Source organism: Chenopodium album, chromosome 21 (assembly GCF_948465745.1).
Source record: "Chenopodium album chromosome 21, dcCheAlbu1.1, whole genome shotgun sequence".
NCBI lineage: Eukaryota > Viridiplantae > Streptophyta > Magnoliopsida > Caryophyllales > Amaranthaceae > Chenopodium > Chenopodium album.
In genome coordinates, this window is record NC_137854.1 from 22,258,417 (window position 1) to 22,275,284 (window position 16,868).

At 37.7% G+C, this 16,868-nt stretch overlaps 1 protein-coding gene across 1 annotated transcript in view; it reads left to right on the forward strand.

The window, feature by feature from the left end:
* Positions 1–16,868, forward strand: part of LOC145600559 (uncharacterized) — a 35,474-nt gene that overhangs the window by 18,424 nt on the left and 182 nt on the right. Inside the window, exons 3-7 of the mRNA XM_081656443.1 lie at positions 14,122–14,202; positions 14,305–15,110; positions 15,239–15,322; positions 15,424–15,607; positions 15,742–16,836. Of these exons, the coding sequence (XP_081512569.1) occupies positions 14,122–14,202; positions 14,305–15,110; positions 15,239–15,322; positions 15,424–15,607; positions 15,742–16,836 (2,250 nt within the window). The remainder of the gene's footprint in view (positions 1–14,121; positions 14,203–14,304; positions 15,111–15,238; positions 15,323–15,423; positions 15,608–15,741; positions 16,837–16,868) is intronic.

Consider the following 16,868-nt stretch of genomic DNA (forward strand, 5'->3'; position numbering starts at 1 on the left):
TATCAAAAATAAAATAAAATAAATTTTTTTTTTTTTGAAAATTGCGTCAGCCACCGTGGTGTGGCCAGCCGAAGCCAGCCATGGTGGTCGTACACCTTGCGGTGTACGCTGCCCCTGCAGCGACGCAAGGACAGCAGCAGCAGCACACGAAACGGCGTGGTGCACTGCTGCGCTGCCCCTGAGCGATCCGATCCCAGCCCGCCCCTCCCTCCTGGACCACCAGCAGCAGCACCGCCGTGGCAGCGCCACCCAGCCGCGGTGGCTGCTGCTGTAATTTCTTTTTTTTTTAATTAAATAAAACAAAAAACAGATTTTTGTAAAATTAAATTAAACTTTATGTGGTCCAATTAATTCCAAAACTAAATCATATTCAATTTTGAAATTAGGGTTCTTGATGAATTAATCCCCAATTTAATTTAACACTTAAATTAAATAATTTGATCATGAAAATTCATAATTTTAACATGTAATCAAATAGATTAAATTCCTTAAACATATTACCATCGAAATAAATCAAAATTAAACACAAAATTTCACAAATTAGGGCTTAAAATTCGATATTTTCGAAATTAGGGTTTATGGGGTTTGAATTTTTCGAGTATTATAGGGCAAAAATCGGATCAATTCAAGGCTAATATGGAGCAAATTAAACACCTTTAATGATTCTATATTGTTAAATCGCATTTAAAATAACAAATGACCCATAATTAAATTATTATCCCTCCTAATTGAATTAAAATTGTGGATTATCAAAGAATTATTACTCAATATATGTAAATGCAAGAGGCTAACTGATACCACTGTAGGAGATTATAGGTACTAAATGCGGAAATAACATGAATCATATTCACATAGCACCAAACCAAGGATCTCATGCATAACACATAAAGAAGTAAGAATTATACCTTTGAAGCGTGATTCCACGGTGATCGAGCAAGAACAAAAGGGGAGATAAAGAACCTCAAATGTGATTCCTCTACTTGGTCCACGGGCACAGATTAAGACCTCCACTAATGCTAGTTAGTCGCGAAAGAACCCTTATATCGACCTTCTACGGAGATGAACGAACGATCAACTAGCCAAGAACCACCGCACAACACCACGTGGGCCACTAGGGGTGGCCGGCCGTGGGTGAGAGGGGGGAGAGAGAGGCGTGCGTGTGGGAGAGAGAGGGGTGAGGGCTTTTGGATGTTGGTTGCTTAGATTCACAATTCACTGTATGTTTATTGTGACTTACTTAAACAACCCTAGGCATGACTATTATTTATAGATCATATCTCTAAATAATAGTCCAAGTCCAACTCCAAGCCCAAATCCTAATCCCACTCAAACTACACTTAGCCCAATCATACTTATGACTAATTAATTGCTCATGAGGCCCATTAATGGGCCTCTAACTTGCTTAACCCATTACCCTTGTGTGTGACCAATATAGGATCCAATCTAAAGGGCTTTGGACCATTTGACTAGCCCAAAGATCATCTCTCATAGTCTAGCAACAGAGGATGACGCCCCAATAGAATGAACTTATTATCTCCATAATAGTGATCCTTGATATATCTAGTAATTGCACTTATCGAAGACACAATTCCTTCAGTATAGCCACTAAGCCTCTTTGTGCTTAGTTTACTATTTGGCCATTTGCCTCACGTCAGTTGGACGTTAGTGTTAACTTCTAATTATATCTTGATTTATCAGGTAGGTATACCGGCTGTACATTGAACAGGCGGCACACGTGTCAGACGCATGTATATAAGGGAATAGATAACATAATTTGAAAACTAAAAGCGGCTTTTTCATTGATAGGCTTTCCATTTACAAAAATTTACAACTCTTAGTAGTAGTAGTTTTTTAGATTGTCTACATTCCAAGTTCTGGGCATCCGCCTACCGTCTGATGTCTCCAGGCGGTAGGTGCCGTCTCTTACTTCCTCATAGATCTGGTAGGGGTCTTCCCAATTAGGAGTTAGCTTTCCAAGCTTATTGGCCCTATCGATTGCCTCCATTTTGCGTAGCAAAAAGTCCCCAAATTTCAAAGGGCGCTTGTGTACTCTCTTCTCGTAGGATCTTGTCATTCTTAGACAATAAATCTCATGACGAAAGGCGACATTGCCCCTACGTTCCGGGAGTGAGTCCAATGCTAGCCGCATGGCCTCCTAGTTTGCCTCTTTATAGTATAGCATGACCCGTAGAGTCGGCTCATAATGCTCGATGGGCAAGACGGCTTCAGCACAATATACCATGAGAAATGGGGTTTCACCGGTTGCCCCTTTTGCAGTTGTCCGGATGGCCCATAGGACATGAATTAACTCTTCTGCCCATAAACCACCGGCTCTTTTAATTTTCTTTTCGATGTCGTCTGAGATGAGTTTGTTGAAGGCTTCAACCTGGCCGTTTGCTTGGGGTCGGCCAAATGATGCAAAATAATTTGAGATCCCCTGATCTCCCAACCAAGTTTTAAGCTGAGACGTTTCAAACTGCGGGCCATTATCAAACACCATAGACATAGGTATCCCAAACCGGGTGATGATGTTCTTCCAGATAAAAGAGATGACATCCTTTATCTTGATGTTCTTAACCACCTTTGCCTCCACCCACTTGGCAAAGTAATCAACAGCTACCAAAATATTTGACGTACGAGCGGAGTCCTTCCTTCTTCCCCTGCTTAATGGTGCTCAAGTCTAAACTTGTTTTCTTCGTAGGGATGTTCATGGAGAAGTTGGACGCAAATAAGAAGGCAAGCTTCTTGAAGCCGTCTATACAACCGGCTAGCAAGTTGCCAAACCATTGTTGGGCGATGCCCTTCAATGTAGCCGAAAGCAACGGCACCACGTAGCATCATCCAACCCCTATAAATACATGAGGTTGGTGTATGCCATGAGGTGGTCTTCAGGGATGGCGGTACCATCGAAAGTACCAACCAACACATTCTTAACCTAGGACGGTTATGCCGCCTCAAATATCTCCCTAGTGAACGCAGAAAGTTGTTCACCAAGTCTGAGTAGACGTAGCTGCCAGTCCAGGGGTTGGACATTGTTGTATGCCGTCTGACCTTCATAGAAGGCCGGTTGCATATATTGAAGGCTAAATTGCCCATATGGCGTCTGGGGCGCATACGGGACTGACCCGATCATCTGAGGGCCAGCGTGGACGGACTTGCCGCCTGTATGGCTCTTGTTTAAGAACTGTGAGTTCCTAACGGATGTTTCCTTCAAGCTGCCTAGAAAGCTAGAAGTAGAACCTGACTCAGACAGCTGCTGGTTTCTCCTTCGCTTAATGATTTGTCAAGCGTCGGTGTAGACACCCATTTGTGTCTCCCCAAAACCAAACCCAGTGATGAATGCCCTTCACGTTGTATTATTATCGAATTAGGTGAAAGTGATTGAAAGTCAAGTGTTGCGGTTTAGTTTTAATTAAAGTTCTCTTCTCTCTGTTTTTGAAAATGACTTTATTTATTTGAAAATAGCCGAACCAGTTTAGTCTGGTCCATAATTAAGGTCCAATAATAGTGTAGATGGATGGGGCTCGAAAAGACCTTTCCAACGATATATTATAAGCCCAATTCCGATGAATATTGAGGAAGTTATGGCCAAAATACTAAACTGGGCCTGGTTAATTATTTAAATACGGCCCAATGATCTAGAGGAGGGCCCAATATTAATTATTATTCCTAAAATTATTCGGATTAATTATAGTTTTCTAGAAGTTTCTAGAAAGTTCTTTTTAATTCTAATATTATTAGATTTAATAATTAATTATTTTAAAATAGATTTTTATTTGGAGTAAAATATTGTTTTATTATCTTAAAAATATATATTTTATCTTCTGTACGGATTCCGTAGATCAAGTTGATTAAAGATCGGATTCCGCGTGAATAAAAACGCGCTAATACAGGTTGTCGCCAAACGACAAGTCTGTCGCCGCGCGACAGACCCTGTCGCCTCGCGACAGACATTGTCGCGTCGCGACAGAGTTGATTCCTGGCGACAGCGTGTAGTTTTATTCCTTATCAAATTCTATGATTTTTCCGGACTATTTTCATTATAAATAGAGTTCGAATCCCTGTTTTCAGAATCATCAATTCTCATTCAATTCTTCCTTAATTCTCTCTATTCTCTCTTGAGCAATATATGCTTTCTTTCTCCCTCTTTTTTCTAAACTAGCTTTTTACATACAATATTCCGCATTCACTAGACTTAGAATCTCTTAGCCAAGTTCGAAGTTGCCTTCGCCCTAGACGTGCAAGGTTTGATATTTTCTGAGGGTTTGGTCCAAAACTAGTCAAAACTTTATTTAATTTGATTTCAATTTAATTCTTTAATTATTCTTTATTATTTTTATTGAAGTTTACTAACTTGTGTATTTTGTTATTAGAAAGAGGTACGAGGCTTCAAAGTAAGTAGATTAGCTTACTCCCTATTTTATTAACAATGTAGATTGCATGCTTATTATTGTTTTATGATTCCTAGTATCATGTTAGGATGTTTAATATTCCTAGTATCATGTTAGGATGTTTTTATGCTTTCTAGTATCGTGTTTAGGGTGCCTTTATCCTTTCTAATATCATGTTAGTACCATGTTAGGTTTAAAGCTTTGATCTTTATTGTTTAGTGACATGCTAGGATTTGTTATTAATATTGCTAGTATCATGCCTAGGATCTTGCTATTATTATTTAAGCTTTATCATGCCTTATCATGCTATTATTATCATTATTGTTATTGTTTATTATTATGTTGCTTGATATATTTTATATTGTTATTGCTTGATCACACCTTTTATGATTGCTAAAGGGAATTTGTACTTGAAATCACGCCTAATAAGATAATTATTAATTTGGTTTAGGCTAATGTGATTTTAACTCAAGTGATCGCTAATAATAGTATTATTTGTGCATTAATATTCAACCAACATAGATAAACAGGGTAGATTTAATATAATGTTTGTATGTTATTCGAAAAGCGCGCATGAATACGAGTAGAACAAAGTAGAGGCCTATTTTATAGGGCGGGTCCTTTCTTTTGTAGATTGAATTCGTACCCTCATCCCCGGACCCTGTTTGGTTCAAGACCTTATGGAGTAGTTGATGATCCTTTTGGATTGTCTTTTGGGTTTACAAGTTCCTAAAACTTGTTGGCGACTCTTTTTGCTCTTTGTCTTTCCCTTTGGAACGCCACCGTACTTTAGTGTATGATCACAGTGGGGTTCAAGTTTGGGATCATAATGCTTGAAATATTCCCTACAGTCGGAGATTAATTTTTTGCTTTCACCCGGCTAATCATGTCGGGGGTTTCCCAACGGACCTTTCTGAGGCAGGAAGATCTTTGTCTAGTCAAGTTTTGCGGCGGTCTTCTTCTTGGGATGTGGAGTCGGCTGCCTGTCCTTGACTGGCTTTCTCCTCTCAGCTGATGGAGTCTTCTTTGCCGACTGACCCTTACTAGTGCCAGCCTTGTTCTTTTCGTTGATCAACTCCTTGATTTTGCCCTTAAAACTGGTCATGCATCTCATGAGTTCGTCCCAGGTGACTGGGGCTGATCCCTTTGTCGTCTGGGTTTCCCCTTCTGGCTGCCCAAAGGACCTGCTTGGACCCGCCTAGTCGGTATTACGTTTCAGTTATTCCTTGGAACGGATGTACCTGGAAACGAATGACTCATCTTTGGCCACATACATTTCAACCTGAGGGTCATCATTGTCCTGGTCTATAAAGAACTCTAGCTGAGATTTCGTCTGACGACCTATTTGAGGATCAGGAGTTGGTATAGACTCTTGAATCATCTTTGAGGTACTATCCCCACATATGGCACCAAATGTTTCGGGTGTTTTTAGTCCCTTGAGAGAGTTATAGCTTGTAATACCCCGTATTTTCATACGTATTTTCCTAATTAATTAATCAGAAATTATTTTATAAAAAGGGTATTTTAGTAAATTTATTATTTTGAGCAAAAATTATATTTGAATTTTGGCGCCAAAAGTATTTTTGAAAACTAATCATTAGTCTGGATAAGATTCTTATCCATTTATCTTATTTTAAAAACCGGATTATTTACATATTTCAGATATTTTAATTAAAGCAGAATAATATTTTATTAATTATTATGGCCGAAAAATCCCAGTAATAAGCTAGGGATTTCGGATTTTCCATGTATGGAAAATCTGATTTTTCTAGGTTATTTATTGGTAAATAATTGGCATTTAATTAATTAATTAATTTTTTAATTATTTATTCTATATTATTTATACAATTATTTTTATTCCTTAAAAATCGAGCAAAATCTTCCTAAATAATCCTTGAGAAATTCGAAAATTTGAGCTATGGAAAGCTCAATATTTTTGGCCTTCTTTAATTATTTTAGGGGAATTTATTATGGTAAAATTGTATTTTAATTATCTCCCAAAATCTCTTATTTTCCTTATTTCTATTATTTCTCCATCTTTTTAATATTTGATCATCAAATTCTCTTGCCTTTTATTCTTCTTAATTATTCCCCAAGTAATTCCAATTTCCTTATTATTTTTCATGACATACATACTTTCCATAATTAATTATACACAATCACCTTAATATCATAACCTTCCTTAATTCTTTTACTCACTTCTCCAAGTAATCCCTCAAACCCTATTAACTATAATTCTTCCTACATTTTCCTACCATAATTCATGCTCATACTAGCCTATAAATACCCCTTCAATTCATGATCAAACCCTCACACAAATTCTCATAATTTCTCTCACAAATTCTTATTCTTTTCTCTTTCTCCTTGCGCGACCACCACCACCGAGCACCGCCTTCAACCACCGGCGCCATCTGCCACCTCCAGCCACCACCGGCAGCAGCCACCTGTCGTTGTGCTACTGCCCTTGCAGCCTCTCCATCCTTCTTTTCTCCTTGGTTTCTTATCTTCTCTTCTCCTTTTCTCTTATTCAATTATTATAATTATGGGAGATTTATAAAAATTATTATGAGTAGTTTTAATCTTATAAAATAAGATTTTAATAATGTTTATGATAAAGTAATTTAAAAAAGTTCATGTACATATAGTTGGGAGGTTTTTAATTTAATTATTGTGATTATTTGTTAACCTTATATTAATTAAGGTTATATTTATTTGTAGGGTGTCTTTGATCAAGATCCTTGAGGGTTGTTTTGAAATGTTTTTGGCTAAGCAAGGATCAAGGTACGTTAGGTGGCTAGATACCTTGAAAGTGATTGGTTTGAATATACATGTTTGAATGATTTTATGATGATTGAATTAAATTGAATTGAATTATGGTTTATGAAATAAAAGTATGTTTAAAATGATTGGTTTTAATAATTTAAGTGAAGTATTGATCTTTATCACATGTTTTGATTAACTAAATGATTATTCATGTGTAAAAGGTTTGATTTTGGAAGCATGTTGTTTTTAATAAAAAGGAGTTTTAGAATTTATTATTTTAAAGGTTGGAATTATTGGATTCAAAAGAGGATTTATTGAATCATTGAAATTTTGTTCTTATTAATGATTTATAAGCATGTTGGTAATCCCACTATGCGGATTTGGTTTATTGATAAGGCCTTGGACTTTGTATGACCGGGTCTTTCCTCGAGAATAGCCTTGTAACATAAGGAGACTAGATTGGGGGGTGTGCACACTTGGGAGAGGAATTAATTTTATTAACTATTATTTATTTGAATTGGTTTTATAAATCTTATTTATTGAATTATTGGAATATTGAGAATTGGTTTTGAATCATGAGTTTGGAATTATTGGAATAATGATTGGAATTGATTTCAAAAGTATGTTTGCAAATAAATTGAGTTTAATTATCTTGCACTTATCGTACTTAATTAGCATATTTTGCTAACCCGTACTTCTTATTTATTTTGGTTCTCCCTGTTTATCGTAATGGTAAGCAGTGTTGACTAATTTCAGGTGGAGTCAATGTTAAGCATTTGGAGTCCCGGGAATAGTTTCACCTAGATTAGGAATTATAGGTCCTTGTATTTAATTTTGAGTACTCATGACAGTGGTTACTATTTCAGTATATTATTAATAAAGAAGAGTATTGAAATTTTTCGCTGCAAAGTATTGGTTTATTTAGTAAGTTTGAGTAGCCTTGCATAATCACGCGGCGTTAATACGCCTAAATCTATCTCTATGGTATAATTATATGTATTATACTAGTATTTCCGTAGAGGGAGATTTGGGGGTGTTATACAGCTCGAAGACTGGTCCGACGCGGTCTGTACCTGCAAAACAACAGAGACTCCGGTTAGTAGGAGCTCCGCCTTCGACGATCAAGTTAGAACGTGTGTGAGTGAATAAAAAGTGCGGAAAAAAGGTAAAAGTGAGATCTTCTCGGATTCCGAGATCAGGTGTGTTTCTCTGATGTGAGAGAAAGTAGGTTTGAGGTAATAAATGAACTTGTCCCCAAAATGGGGAAAATCTCCCTATTTATAGGGTCATTGGAAATTGTGCCCTTACGTAGGTCAAATGACCTAGATTTGGTATGCTGCCCCGTTTTGGCGACTTTTTTGGCGAATAGGGCCTTTAAAGGCTGTCATTCCTTCTCCTGATAGTGGATTCCACGTGTCACCTTGATAGTGGCCCGATTTGGATCAATACTGGGTGGACACGTGTCCTGATTTAAATGGGCCACGTGGCGGGGTAATTTTACCCAAAACAAGGTGGTGCTCAGGGTTTGTGGTACCATCATATGTACCAACCAACACATTCTTAACCTTGGCCGGTTGTGTCGCCTAGGTTATTTCCTTGGTGAACGCAGAAGGTTGTTCACCAAGTTTGAGTAGACGGAGCTACCAGTCTAGGGGTTGGAAGTTGTATGTCGCCTAACCTCCATAGAAGGTTAGCTGCATGTATGGAAGGACATATTGCCAGTATGGCAGTTGAGGCACATACGGAGCTGAGCCGATTATTTGAGGGTCAGTGTGGACAGACTCGCCGCCTACATGGCTCTCATGTAAGGATTGGGAAATCCTTGCATAAGTGTTTTTGAAGATATCTGGGAAGCTCGAGTAGGCTAACTAAGACAGCTGCTAATTTCTCATCTACTCAATGATATTTCGAGCGTCGGAGAATGACTTCTTGTTGCCATTCGGTTGAACCTGCTGGATGACTCTCCTTGGGCCCTTTTGAGGCAGAAGGTTTTAGACTAGTCATGCGTTGCGGCGGCCTTTTCCTTTAGATGTTGAGTGGGCTGCCTGTCCTTGACTGCCTTCCTCCTCTCAGCTTAAGGAGTTTTCTTAGCCGATTGACCATTACTTAAGCCAGCCTTGTTTTTGTTGATTAGTGATGAGTGTCATTTATGGCACTCAATTGGCTTCTTTTAGGATGAATTTCATGCTATTTCATAGCTCTTTTCCTTAGTTTTGTTCCTTATTTCTCTAGTTTGTGCTTTCCTTAGTTAGTTTTCTATCTTTGTGCTTTTCTTAGTTTATCTGGTCTTTTCCCTATTATTTGCTTGTTTTGGTGTATTTTCAGGTTATGATCGTGCTCCAAGGATTTTTGAGTTTTCGTCTCATATTTCTCATCATTTTGGATGCCTCTTGCTTGCCATTTAGAGCTCAAGTTTGAAGGAACACAAGGAGCAAGTTCATGAGTTGGTGCATGCATACGGTGGGGGCACCGTTTTGGTGTTGAACCCACCATGGAAGCCATTTCAAGACTGCCTACCTTAGTGTTCATCATCATCACCAAGTGGAGCGCACGAGGAAGAGCAAGTTCGAAGAGAGGAGAAGTGTCCTGCTCCCAGGTGCGGGCATGCGCGACTATGGCTCGGGCGCGCATCCTGGTGGCGCGGGCGCGCCTCTCTCGGCCTCTGCTTCCGTACCCATTTTCTCGCGGTCGCGCTTCCTTTGTTGCGACCGCGCCTTCCCGGGTTTCTTTTAGACGATCTAACTAACTCTCTTTTGTAATTTTCCTATATATAGTTTTTCCTTCTATTTTTAGAGAGAGGATCATTAGAGTAAGATGAGAGATTAATTAGAAGAACAATTAGAGAGGTTTTCAGAGAGAGAAACTCTAGGTTTTTAGTGAGAGAATTTCATGGTGGATTGTTGATGATTGAAGCTAGCTACATTTCCTTTGATTTTGATCAAGTTTGTAAGAATTTCCTTTGCTTTAATTCAATCTTTAGTTTGGTCATTAGTTTAATTTTAATTGTTTTGTTGATTGTTCAAGTTTGATTGAAGTTTGATTGATTTGTGATTAATTTTAGCTTGTTTAATATGATCATGATGAATTTTTTGTTTAGCTTTGTTATGATCTTGATTTCCATGGCTAGTGAGTAGTTTACTTGCTAGGGTGATGGTGAAGCATATATGAGTAATGGATTGATGCTAATTGGGGAAAATTGATGGAGTTGATGATGTGATTAAATTGGTTGATTGATCATGTGCATGTGTGTAATTGATTGAAGAGTAGCTAACTTTGATTGTTGCACTAGATTGCATTGTAAGTTCCATTGATACGGACAATTGATTTGTGACTTACATTTGTCGATTGAGGTGTCTTGTGACGTTCCTAGCTAGAGTTTCTCGTAGTTGACGCTAGTTAGACCTCTAGGAAAATAACTTGATATGCTCTTTTGATTGCATGATTGGTTTTCCCTCGCATCACTCGACTTAGTCATTTTGACCTCCCGATTAGCTGAATCCGTTACGACTATATGTGGATCCTAGCCCTAGTGCTTTATATACTTGATTCCAAACTCGTTTGCTTTAGTTATCCTAGCATTACACACCTTTACCCTACTATTTCGAAATAGCGTGACTTTGACAATAGATGATCGCCCCCCATTCCTTAGTGGTTCGATCCTCGACTTACCATTATACTTGTATAAGGGTGTGTTGAGAGATTACAAATTTTGTTTGGCCTAGGGGAGGGTTAGTTTCAACGACCTAGTTTGACCTCACGTCAATTAGGTCCTTGATCTCACCTTTGAAACTACTCATGAATTTCATGAGTTCGTCTCGAGTGATTGGGGTTGATCCTCCTGCCTAGTTAATAGACGGTTGCACAAGAGGGTTGCTAGGACTTGCCTTGTTTGCGTTTCGTTCCGGTTTATCCTTGGAACGGATGCACCTTGAAATGAGTGACCCATCAGAGGCCACATGGGTTTCGACTTCTCAGTCGTAGTCATGATCACTGTTTGAAAAGACTTCTCCATCGACCTGATGTCGTTTGGGGTTAGGCGGTGGTACAGACTCTTGAACCATCTTTGAGGTACTTTCCCGAGAGACGGCGCCAAATGTTCTGGGTGTTTTCTGGTCCCTCAAGAGAGTTACAACTCGAAAACTAGTCCAGCGCGGTCTGTATATGTAAAACAATGGAGACTCTGGGTGGTAGGAGCTCCACCTTCGACAATCAAGTTAGAACGTGTTGGAGAATGTAAAGAGTGCAGAAAAGTAAAAGTGAGATCTTCTCAGATTCCGATATCAGGTGTTTATCTGATGTGAGAGAATGTAGGGTAGTTATAATAAATGAACGTGCCCCCAAAATGAGAGAAATCTCCCTATAGGGTCATAGGAATACGTGCTCTATGGCTACGGCGTTTTGCGGCTTTCTTGGAAATTGGGCTTTGAAGACCACTAATAGGGTCATAGGAATACGTGCTCTATGGGCTGCGTCGTTTGTGGCTTTCTTGGGAATTAGGCTTTGAAGGCCACAATTTTAGCTGACACATGTCAGTTGGTGAGTGGCCCATGTTGGACCTGTCTAGGCTTGACACGTGTCCCTCTTTGATTAGTCCACGTGTCTAGGGTATTGTTACCCTAAACAAAATGCATTCAAACAAAGCTTTTTGAACAAATGAAAGTCAAATGCATTCAACAAAGCTAATTGAATCAATTGATAGTCAAACAAATTCAGAGAAAAGCTTTTTGAATCAAATAAAAGTAAAATGCATTCAACAAAGCTAATTGAATCAAAAGAAAGTCAAACACATTCAAATAAAGCTTTTTGAATCAAAAGAAAGTGAAATGCATCCAACAAAGGTAATTGAATCAAATGAAAGTCAAACACCTTCAAACAAAGCTTTTTGAATCAAATGAAAGTCAAATGCACTCAACAAAACTAATTGAATTAAATGAAAGTCAAACACATTCAAACAAAGCCTTTTGAATCAAATGAAATTCAAATGTATTCAAACAAAGCATTTTGAATCAAATGAAAGTCAAATGCATTCAACAAAGCTAATTAAATCAAATGAAAGTCAAACACCACTACTACAAAAATAGTTTAAGAAATTAGGCAAAATATGGCTAAGATACCGAAAAAGGCCCGGTCCCTAGGTAGTAGAAGTAGAACTCTTAGCCAAAGAGACCGGATTTTATTTCTGGTATCTTAGATATAGCAAAGAGACATGTTCTTTCATATAACCGTTCTCTTAGATTTATCTAAAATAATAAACCAACGAAGGGAAAGGCACCATGTATTTAGGATTAATGGTTTCATTGATACATGCTGGGGGGGGGGTTGGTTTGTGGATTATAGGTATGAAGTATGAGTTTAAAATGACCAAAATCCATACCATATGTTTGGAGTCAAAAATATGATTTTTAAACCCATACCTCAAATTCATGAGGTATGTCGTTTAGAAACCTTGTGGGGTGGGGGGGGGGGGAGATGGGTTTGACTCATTCCATTTCCTTAGGTATCAAATACATGAAATTAAGCGGATGATATTGTATTCCAAAATTAAACCAAACACATGACATTAAGTATCAAGTTCTAACTCGACACCACCTTAACCCTCTGATTCCAAACTATATCACTTTGCGAACCAAACACCACTTAGGCCCTATTCTTTTGAGCTTCTAGGCAGAGCAGAGCAGGGGTCAGCAGAGCAAAGCAGATTAAATTTCAGCAGAGCAGAGCAGACCAGATTTCAGGATAGTAAAGCAGAGTAGAGCCGAGCCGAGCAGATTTCAACATTATTATTAATACTATTATTAATGTTATTATTATTATTATTATTATTACTATTATTATTATTATCATCATCATTATTATTATTATTATTATTACTATTATCATCATTATCATTATCATCATCATCATTATTATTATTATTATTAATATTATTATTATTATTATTATCATTATCATTATTATCATTATCATTATCATTATTATTATTATTATTATTGTTATTATTATTGTTATTATTATTATTTATTTATTATTATTATTATATTATTATTATTATTATTGTTATTATTATTATTAAGTGCATATACCATTGATTTAGGTGAGTGAAAACATAAATATATGTGTACCATATTTAGCATATGTTAATAGTAGAATGAAAAAAGACAATGATTTAGTTATATTTATTTCACAAAAATTTTAAAATAAAATGATTTAATGAGTAATAATGATTTTACTTATAAATTTGTATTAATCATATATTTTTAACACTAAAAATAATAATGATATACAAAGTACTATTTGAAAACAAGCTTTTTTTTTTAATTCCTAAATTGTGTGGAAGGATTTGAAAAATAATTCAACTCAATGAACTAACCATCAATACCCACATAAAATGTTTCTACACATTGTGATTCTAATATCAAATATTTATAAAAGAAATTTTTATTAATTGTTATTATTGTTATTATTTATTTGTTTTGAAAGAATTGTTATAATTATTAGAAATTATTAATTAATAATATTATTAAATATTATAATAATTTGAATTATTTAATATTATTATTGATGATTATTATCATTAATTATTATTATGATTAATAAATATTTTTTATTATTAATATTAATAATTATTAAAATTATTTTTATATTTATTCAGAATAATAAATTATTATCGTCAATACAATATTAATTATTATTATTATTATTGAATATTAATTATTAATATTGTTATTATTAATTATTATTTGAAAATAGAGCAGAGCAGATTTCTTTTGAGCAGAGCAGTGTAGAGCAGATTTAATTTGAGCAGAGCAGAGTAGAGCAGATTTAATTTGAGTAGAGTAGAGCAGGGCAGAGCAATGCAGAGCAGTTTTAAAGAACGGGGCCTTAGTTTATTCAAAACAAAGTAAAAGCACTTTTTAAATTTTTATTTAAACATGATTTTTTGTTTTTGTTATTTGAAATCAAAAAGGCTATGTTTGGTATGCATAGTTCAAAGTCTCCGGGCCTAGATGGTATTATTGCGAATTTTTTCCAGGCTTACTGGGAAGAGGTAGGAGGGCTAGTGGTGGATAGTGTACAACAATTTTTGAGAACAGGAAATATGCTCAAAGAGTGGAACTAGTCTCTTTTGGTTTTGATCCCTAAGGTTCAGGTTCCTGAGTTAGCAAATCATTTTAGGCCTATAATCCTTTGCAACACAGTCTACAAATGCATCTCAAAGTGTTTGGTTAACAAGTTAAAGGGTATCCTTCCAAACATTATCATAGAATACCAACATGCCTTTATTCCGGGGAGGTATATGGAGGATAATATTCTGTTGAGTCATGAGCTTATGCATTTGATTAATTCAAGAAAGGGCTCGAACTTCACTGCGGTTAAGATTGATATGTTAAAGGCCTATGATAGAGTTGACTGGCTCTTTCTTCTTAAGATCTTACAGGCTTATGGGTTTTCTAGCCATTGGCTAAGGATGGTTTCGCAATGCATCTCGATGGTGAGTTTTAAAGCAGTCATCAACAGGAGAACCTCAGAGCATTTTGCACCTAAATGCGGGCTGAGGCAAGGGGATCCGCTTTCTCCATATCTCTTCATCTTCTACATGGATATCCTCTCTAGAATGCTTTTGCTAGCAGAGGAGATAGGTCAATTCAAAGGTTTGAAAGCTTTAAGGAGGTCTCCTTCTATCTCTCATCTGTTCTTTGCAAATGATGCCATGTTGTTCTTCAATGCTGATGAGGAGGCTTGTTTGTGTATAAAGGATATCCTCCTGAGGTTTGGTAAAGCTTCAGGGCAACAGTTAAACCTTCATAAGTCTTTTGTTAAGTTCTCTCCGGGTTTGGGTAATAACGAGAGGATAGAGGTGAAGAACATCCTCTCTATGCCAGAAACGGATAATATGGGTATTCACCTAGGGGCTCCTATTGATATTAAGGGGAAGAAAAAGCTGGCTTTTCCAATGTTTGGTGGATAAAGTTTTGGATAAAATTGTGTCTTGGGCCTCTCTAAACCTCTCACAAGCGGCCAAGTTAGTCCTCATCAACACGGCTCTTGTGAGTATTTCAGCACATGTTATGAAATGTCTTAAGCTCCCTCAAAGCATTGCTAACAAGATTGACTCGCTTATTACGAGATTCTGGTGGTCCAACAAAGGTGGCAAGGGGATGCACTGGGTAAGTAGGGACATCATCCAAATCCCGAAGAGTATGGGGGGTTTGGGAATTAGAGGTACATCTGCCCTCAATGATGCTCTCCTGTTCAAGCAATCTTCCAGGATGCACTTAAATCCTCAGCTTTTGCTCTCTAAAGTACATGGAGGGTTTCAATCGTGTGGTGTGTGCAATATGGCTAGGCCTTATGAAAGAAAGGGTGTTCCTTCCTTGGGAAGGTCTAGCCTCCAAAAAGTTTTGCGGGTGCTCAAGGAAGGGTTTGCTTGGAAAATTGGTAATGGGAAACAGGTAAGGCCATCAGTATGCCTTGGGTGGAGGGAGAGATTCCTATGGTGAACTCTAACCAAACTTTGGGAGCGGCGCTAAGTTGGATGGTAGAGGACTTTATTGACAAAAATACAGGTTCCTGGGATGCGGGATAGGTAAGGAGGTGTTTTGATTGGGATAGTGCAAAGGCTATCTTAGCAATGGAACTCCCGCATAAAGGGGATGATGATTTTATCTATTGGAAGTTTCACCCTTCTGGGAGGTACATGGTAAAAACGGGGTACTATTTTCTGATGAAGGAGGTAGGGTTGAGTCCTACCTCTTTTTCAATGAGTGACAAAGAGTTTGTAAAGCTGGTCTGGAGGTTAGACATCCAACCTAAGTGGAAACTCTTCCTATGGAGACTCAGCCATGATAGTATCGCTGTTAAGGTCAATCTTGCAAGAAGAGGGTTACCAGTCGAGGAGATTTGTGATTATTGTGGCTCGGATCCGGAAGACAGCCAACATCTCTTTCGTTATTGTGCTCTGGCAATGGAAGTTTGGGGTGATTCCCCCCTTCCTATTAGCCATGATCCTACTGGTTCTAGTTCTCTGAGGAAGTGGATCCAAAGCTATATCCTGCTCTTTCACAGCGAGGATGGCAAGTATAGTACACGTAGTGCTTTGTTCATAGCAACATTATGGGGTTTGTGGAAGTCAAGAAATGCTAGATGCTTCAAGAATGCTAATGGGAATGCGAGTTTGGTGAAGGAATTTATAAACCAAGCAATGCAAGACCATGAAAGCTTCATTTATAAGGGTAATCAAGGAAATCCCGAAAGGGAGTTGAGGTGTAATGACCCAATCATTCCCCCTGGCTTTAATCATGTGCATTTGGGAAGGAACATGACTGGTTATGATAACTTCATTGTGGAAGCAGATGGGTCATGGGATAAGAAGACCTCTAGAGCAGGGGTTGGTTGGGCGGCAGTAAAGTTTAGCCCTACCGGTAGGACAATGGAAGGGGGAAGATGTGGGGTGGCCTCTTCAGCGGTTCAGTGTGAAGCTTTTTCATGTCTTGAGGCAATGAAATGGGCTAGGACACAGGGGAAACATGGTATCCTTCTGCTTTCTGACTCCATTTCCCTCCTTAATAACCTGCAAGATAATCATGGTAAGGATGTCTCGATTACTTGGTTGATTAAGGAAATTAGGGAAGTGGGGGCTTCTTTCCTGAGGTGCACAATCCTAAAGGTCTCAAGGGAACAGGTAAAACGGGCTAACGATATCACGAGGAAATG